This window comes from Pyxicephalus adspersus, chromosome 9 (genome assembly GCF_032062135.1).
Source record: "Pyxicephalus adspersus chromosome 9, UCB_Pads_2.0, whole genome shotgun sequence".
Classification (NCBI taxonomy): Eukaryota; Metazoa; Chordata; class Amphibia; order Anura; family Pyxicephalidae; genus Pyxicephalus; species Pyxicephalus adspersus.
Genome location: NC_092866.1, coordinates 52557674 through 52565583, shown reverse-complemented (window position 1 = coordinate 52565583; position 7910 = coordinate 52557674). Strand labels below are relative to the sequence as shown.

The window sequence follows — 7910 nt, the reverse complement described above, 5'->3', positions numbered from 1 at the left end:
CCACCTTCCATTTATTTGGGGTAAAGATAGGAAGATGTGTTTGTAGTCCAACCTATCTGGATAATATCCTAGTACCACAAACGTAACTCCATTCATAATATGATATCACCCTAAGACAGGATGTATGTAATTCACAAGACTAAAAAGTGATAATCAAAAAAAAGGAATTATTGCAGTCACCACATCTAAGCACTGGCAAGCTGGAAAAGACTTTTTTTGGTTTTGGGTTTAGTTACAAACTTAACTCTTCATAGGCACTTTCTCTTTTACATTGTAACGCTCTATTTTCTTTGTTTTGGCTCATTTTCAGTTTATTTTCTATAAGCATATATATATTTTTCATATTTTATTTATTTTTTCTTTTTCTATCTTGTTCTCTCTATCTGCATTCTTTTATTTTGTTATCTTTTTTTTTCTCTTGTCTTCCCTCTTGGGTTTCTTCCACCCCCACCCCGCAAAGCTGTATTCTTTCTCGCTTTCCTCTATTCTCCATTGTCCTTCTCTCTCCCTTGCACTTTCCATCTGTCTTTTTCTTTTTATTTTGCTTCTTTTCTATTTCTTGATTTTTGTTTTGTGCTTTGTGTTTGTGATAGAGCTGGCAACCCCAGCATTTATCATAAAGCTGCTTCCTACAAGTGGATCTGACAGCCTAGATCCAGTTGTAGTGCTGCTGGTATTTTTTGTGCTGCAGGTCAATATGTTATTTAATGTATTTTGTTTTCTCTGCTGCAGTGGGTACTTACTTTTCTATTTTCAATTACAAACAAACATGCTCTCCATTTTCTCATCCGTGCTCTGTGATTGGTAATTTATTTCCCTCCATCCTGTCTCTTCTGTGCTCATGTGTCCGTCTTGTCTCTGATTGGCCGCTGGTGTTGTAATGTGATGTCCTCTCAGTGTCTGCACAGCATGTCCGTGATCACGCAACAGCGCCTTCTCGCCTCCGATAACAAGGTTCTTTTCATTCTTTCTTTCTATTTTGTTCTAAGGTTTTCTATGTAGATACAACAGCCGCTGACCCCATTGTATGTTGGTGTTCCCTGTAGCCACAAAACAGCTCCTTCCTGTACCCAGTAAACCTAGATCAGAATATGCCATTTAATCAGATCAGCATCTAAGGTTTATTGACTTGTGGTTTTGTTCCAGAGGCTTATCTGCATCAGCTAATCCTGGGCACAGTTCAGTAGAGATTATAATCCTGTCCAAATGTTTGCACCTTTCCCTTTCATTTTCTGTGCTTCTGTGTTTCTAGCACATCTAAAATTATTGGGCCTATTGTAAAATGTTTTTTTAGCTGCTTATACATTTGTTATGTTAGGGCTGGCACATTATAAATAAATTGATATGCTCAATTTAAAGATGACCTGTTACCATTTAAATTTGATATCAACATAATGTAAAACTGGTCTCACTTCGAGAATTGGAACGCATGAGCCGATTCAGACACACATTTAGCAGTATTTGGCATAGATATGTTTGGCCAAATCTGTAAACTAAAATCTGGGTTAGCAACATTGGGTAGGGATAATAGCAGACTAGTTATACAGTCAGATGTGGCCCTTTAACAATCAGATTATTCATACTATCCTGTTGTTATGCAAACAAATGTTGATCAGAAAGGCTGGGTACACATGTGCAATAATTGTCGTTGGCAAGGATCTTTCACGATGCATGATGCATGAATGAGTGCTGCACATACAGCACCGTTCTGCTCTGTGGAGAGGGGAGGGGGAGAATGATAGAGCGAGCGGCACACTGCTGCGCTCTCTCCCCTTCAATTTTGTTACAATCATTCCTCGTTTGTCGTCCTTAAATCCGTCAGGACTGCCGTCCAGACGATGAACATTGTTCACAAGCCTGATTCTCATCTGATAACCCTGATGCGATTACCAGACGAGAATCCTCTAACGTGTGTACGTAGACTAAGTCCTCTATACATAGCCCTATGAACAGGGTCTATGTATAGAAGAACAGAGCCAACAGATCTACAATCTGGAAGCAGTTCAGGAAATACAAAGATGAGGTGCTCTTTACCCTTTGAAAGTTTTGTACTCCTGCTGGACCACAGTGGCACAAGCAGGACAAACAGATATGTATACTGGCACCACGTTTTTGCAGCAGCTGTATGTATGTATGACCACAAATATAAGTATCAGCTGACCTTTTACCTTCCATATTTCCTCCTAATTTATTATTGGAAAATTTTATTTGCTTGTTTATTTAGGTCATTCTAATGTGTCTTTTTTCACCTGTGCAGGCCCTGGCTAGTATGAGCCTGAACACTCAGCCTATCCTAAACCTAGACAGATTCCATGGGAGCTCAGAAACCTCCATGCTCCGACCCCACAGTGATGCCCAGGGTACCCCTTCCACGGAGTTCAATCCCCTTATTTATGGAAATGATGTTGACTCTGTAGATGTGGCGACACGGTAAGGTGGCTCATACCATTGTGTTTAAAGCTTTTAGAGTGTTTGAAGCAGAAAGAAAGCGAAGGTTTTTATGGCAGTTTTCAATATATTTGTGATCAAACAGTGTATCAAACAATATAATCTCTCAACAGAGCTCAACTGGACGTATACAGCGCAAAGAATGGTTCAGTAAATAAGTACACAAAGTAAAAAAGTGACACTGTCACGATGCGTTTCGCCATAAGGCTTCCTCAGGGGATTACAGAGACTTTGGGATGAAAGATTGAAGATATAATAATTAGAAATGAAATTCTTATTATATAGTTAGGCAAAGTGTCTATAATTATTGTGAATAGCGTACCATGGAAACAGAACAGATAACATGGCAAATAAATAAAGTTACCATTCAATTCAATGAACTAAGTTTACTAATACAAAGTAATACAATTTAGAGTGTTTGCCAAACACTGGTCAGTTCTGTGCTACTATTACAATCATTGCAGCTTCAGATTATGCTTTGTAGCAGTAAACTATCCTATATATACTATCTGTCCACATTACTGCATCCGTACTGGACGTTACTGCACAGATCTTGTAGTTATTTACTACTATTATCTTTACTAACAGGAAGCTTATATGCACCAATTATCCTAATTTCGATTCAAACTGCTTTGTTCTTTAAGTAAATTGGGGTCTAGTAGGGCTTGTGACAGTGGCCTTTTAAAAGTGATTCCTACATTCTTCAGGCTGTTATGCAAAGCGTGCAATAAAAAAAAATTAAATAGAATGTTTTTATTCAGATGCTTTGCAGTGCTTCTGAGCAAAACAGCCAAATGTACTTATATATAAACACACAGAAATTATTTTTTTTTGTTACCGGTAACATTCCCTTACTCTCTGTTCTGATTTAGTTGCATGCTGTAGACAGCTGTTGGACAACCATTATTTCTGTCTTGATGCTTGACAGTTCCTTCTGGTTGGTGGGTCCTAAAGCTGATTCCACCTATTTAGGATCCAGTAAATGTCTCAGAAAAGATAGAATGGGTTCACTATTCATTACTTTTCTACTATGCCAAAATTAAAAAAAAGAATCATTATAGCAGTAGAGGGGTCACTGGCATGTGATGGTCAAAGGCTGCAGGTGTGCTAGAAGAGATGGTCAGAGACTGCAACTTTGAACATGATAGTTGTTGTGGACTGGGTACAGGCTTCAGGAGTAATAAATGGGAGACACATTGCATTAGACTGCTGATGTCACTACTTTCACAGTCACTTTACAGATGGGTGCTTCTACATGTGTGCTCTGATATTTCAGTAAATTCTTTATACAAGATCAGTTGAATATCAAAACAAATAATAAAAAGGGAATAATAAGCATAACAAATAACAAAGTGGTTGCTTGCTGCATTGAGGTTGCAGAGTCTTGGGATCACCAGACTGGGGTGTCTGCTGTATGCGAGCACTGACTTTCCTGTTAATTCAAGCTAAAACATATCTGAATTGCAATGCAGCCTCAATGCTCAATCTCCCCTCTCTTCAGTCTATTAGAAATAAAAACATGATCACAAGTTTGATTTTGGCTTGTTATGCCTTTTTGGATATGCAGTGTTATTTCTGTCTTCTTGATGTTGGTTAGGAAGACGCATGTGACTGCAGACAGATAAAAATATTTATTATTTGTGTTCTTAGTAGACCAAAGTAAGACCAAGTAAATGTAAGGAACTCTCAAGATAGGTAGGAAAATAAACCTGAAAACAGACCTTTATAAAATCAGGACATTCAAATCTTTTACACAAAATATCACTTTGTATGGTTAAAACCACCAAATGATTTAGGGTTATTATCAAAAGGAGAAAAAACTACCTGGTGCGATTTAGACTGGACCAGTGATTAATCTGTGAGCTGGGATGGAGGGCAGCAACCAGAAAGAAGGTGAGTATTACAGAATAGGCTGCTTATATATCATTATAGTTTCCGCAAATATTTATCATTTGAAGTTGGATTTAACATTTTTAAAGGGCAAACATGCCAGTCATTTTTCTTCCTGTCATCCGTTTGGGGTATTTCTCTTTCCAATTCAGAAAGTTCCTGTCGCCTGTACCAATAACTTCTATTATAAGGAGAGGAAGTTGGGGGAATCTACCTGAGAAGGATACAGGCAGCAGTAAGAGGCAGTATGCTTCTATCTTTTCAGAAAAAAAAAATTTTTTTTGGGAAATTCACTTGAATGTTATTTACCAGAGTTAGTTTAATTAGAGCTGTAAGTACTCCAATATGGTGTGCAATCAAGGTAGCTAATTTTATGTATGTGCCTTGGATTGATTACTGCCACATATTATTTAATGACACACAGGAAGCTCCCAGAAGATTTTTCAAAATTTAAATGAAAATTCAAAGCTTTGATAGAGGCCCAGTGCTAGCAGATTCTGATCGGAATGTATAGCAGAATATTAGAAATTATGTAAGAAGACAAAGCAATTTTTCTTTTTATATCTTTTTAATAATCTGATTTTGTGATCTGTGTACAGCTGGTTTTCTGTTTAAAATCAGTGTTGAAAAATAACTAAATCAGTAGTTAATGAGCCAATCCCATTACTTTTATTTATTTGATTTATTAAAGTTCTCCAAGGCTGGAGAAAATACACTTACATCAATGAAGCTGGGTAATCCAGCAAACCTGGAATTGATTTCCTAAAAGTCATTAGCTATTTGTTAGCAAATGTTTTCAATCCTGGACCAGATCCATTCCAGATTTGCTGCATCATCCAGCTTCACTGATGAAAGTGTATTCTCCCCACCCTTGGAGAACTTTATTAAATCAGGGCCATAGTGTGTTATCGCTTCCCACTGAGTCTACAGGACAGGAAATAGAGAAATCAGACATAGATGGCAAAAAAAAACTGACGTGTTGTTCATTCTTCACTACTCCTTTGGAAAAAAAATAGTATAGAGGGGGGTTTCTTTCACATCATTTTGAAAAACCTTTGAAAGTCTATATTTGGCTTAACCTGAATAATGTATTATTGTACAAGTAATTACTTTCTTTGTCCTAATCACCCTTCTTTTTTTATTTGGCGGCAGGGTTGCCATGGTCCGTTTCTTCAACTCTCCCAACATGTTGCATGGTTTCCAGATGCACACTCGGACTCTGCGTCTGTTTCCCCGGCCCGTAGTGGCTTTCCAGTCTTCTTCCTTCCTTGCATCACGTCCTAAGGCTACTTCCTTTTCTGAGAAGCTGTCCAAAACGCAGGCTGTGGAGTTTTTTGCTGAATGGTCCCTGAACCCCACTAATTTTGCCTTTCAGAGGATACACAACAGTAAGAAACTTAGCTCTTCTGTCAGCTGGTTTTCAGTTCATGTTCTCCTGTTTCAAATACAGCCTCTCTCATTGTATCTTTTTCCTTGCAGATATGTTTGACCCAGCTTCTATTGGAGATAAGCCAAAGTGGTATGCCCACCAGCTGCAACCCATCCATTATCGTGTATATGATGCAAACTCCCAGCTGGCGGAAGCACTCAGTGTCCCTATAGAAAGAGATAGTGACTCAGAGCCGACTGATGACAGGTCGGCTTTATTTTGTCTTTCCCCTTTGTGGTTGTTATTTCTTTGTTGTGTTCATTTTGTCACTTACAGGGAGTGTACTGTGTAGTGCCTCTTTATTGTATGGTTACTATTCAAACACAGTTGCTGTTTTAAGTAAAGTATATTTCTGGATAATCATAACAAGTATGCTGATCTAGGGCTTCCCTAATAGGAAGGAATGAATGAATGAATGAATGAATGAATGAATGAAAGGAAGGAATCCTTTGCTGTTTTATATCCAAAGGTTGAGTTTTCAACTCTGCTCATATACTTGGAAGAGTATTCCCTCTGGTAAAGTCAAATGTATCTTCCCTAGCACTTCCAGCTCCTAGCCTAGGCTAGTATCTGTGTAAGGTACAGCATTTGGCCCCTTTGCTAGTAGTAGCCTATCATTGCCTCTGTCTCACCTAGATTCCATCTTAGGTCATTACTAAAACCCTGTAATATCATCAAGATATATTTTTACAGTTCTCGCTATAAGATGCATGAAACACTTCACTGTTACTTTGCCACTGCATGCATGTCTATAGTAAGAGTTGTTTTAATTTTGCAGTGGCAGTGACAGTGTGGAATATGATGACTCCAGCTCTTCATACTCTTCTCTCGGTGACTTTGTCAGTGAAATGATGAAGTGCGACATCAATGGGGACACACCTAGTGAGTATTCCAATGAGTGAATATATATTTGCTTATTGGTTTCTTCATCAAATAAAGCTTTTTAGCTATTGGTAATTTTTGTGTTCTTTGTGTCCTCTGTAGACGTGGATCCTCTGACACATGCAGCCCTGGGAGATGCGAGTGAGGTGGAGTTTGATGACTTCCAGGAGTATTCAGGACAGGTAGAGGAAACTGCTCCTGACAGTGAAAACTCCCCAGACAATAACCAGCCACGTTCAGGCTCCAGCACCACAGCTAGCAGCAGTCCAAGTACTGTTATTCATGGAGCCAACACGGTAAGCTCATTCGGATTGTTATATCACTGTACCTTGTTGTCGATAGTTTCTGCCATTGACCTATGCATATAGAGGTTCCTCTAGAGATAACATGGTTATCAGTCTTTTAAGGGCTCCCTTTTTTGGGAGGAACTGATGCTTTATATAAATGATCATTTTCTAATGTTTATGGGAAGACCTTTTGTTTATAGTGGTAAATCCAAATTTTTTTTTTTTTACTTCCCAGAGCAAGGTGGGATAACACTGGGGAACGCATTTTTTGTTGCGTTAGATCTTACACTTGTTTTTTACTAATTTTTGCGTGGTGAGTCCAGAAATGACCCCAGTTTTTGGCTATCACATCCAGCTTTTACGATACAGGATACCCTCCATTTTTGTCACAAAACATACAAATTTTACATACAATGAAAAAATAATGAAATAATAATAATTTGAATGTACCGTTTATTTCAATTTTTTTTGTTCATACAAAGGAAGTATTGTTACTCTATGACATTTATTTACAGTAAAACATTTGAAAATTTATCGGGTAATCAGTTATGGTAAAAATTTACGCTTATAGCTTTTCCTGGAGTGTTCAGTGTTAGGACAATCACGCTGGATGCTCCAACAATAGTCAGCCATCATATGTTCATCCCATCTACCCTGATACCAACCTTCCATGATCTTCAAATTTTAGTGGGATCGTTCACCCTGCTCATCACTGACTGCACCAAGGTTTTCCGGGAAGTTAGAAAGATGGCTATGCAGAAAATGCACCTTGATGCTCATATTGCATCTGAGCATTTTGTAACTCTCCAAGAGTTTCTGGACAATTTCTGTGTAATTATTTGCTCATGTGTTACCAAGAAAGTCCTTGACAATGGCTTTGAATGATAACCAAGCATTCTTTTCGACTTCTGACATTGTCCTGATGAAATGTTTATCTTTGATGAGCTGCCGAATCTCTGGACCATCAATCACAC

General features: G+C 38.2%; 1 protein-coding gene across 42 annotated transcripts in view; it reads left to right on the top strand.

The window, feature by feature from the left end:
• MADD (MAP kinase activating death domain) overlaps window positions 1-7910 on the top strand; it is an 84737-nt gene that overhangs the window by 35867 nt on the left and 40960 nt on the right. For 29 of the 42 annotated variants that reach the window (XM_072421956.1, XM_072421976.1, XM_072421974.1 and 26 more), the window contains exons 8-13: window positions 898-954; window positions 2258-2430; window positions 5491-5726; window positions 5818-5974; window positions 6546-6649; window positions 6752-6945. In XM_072421956.1, the coding sequence (XP_072278057.1) occupies window positions 898-954; window positions 2258-2430; window positions 5491-5726; window positions 5818-5974; window positions 6546-6649; window positions 6752-6945 (921 nt within the window). The remainder of the gene's footprint in view (window positions 1-897; window positions 955-2257; window positions 2431-5490; window positions 5727-5817; window positions 5975-6545; window positions 6650-6751; window positions 6946-7910) is intronic. The other 13 variants (XM_072421989.1, XM_072421982.1, XM_072421986.1 and 10 more) reach the window with 1 other exon arrangement.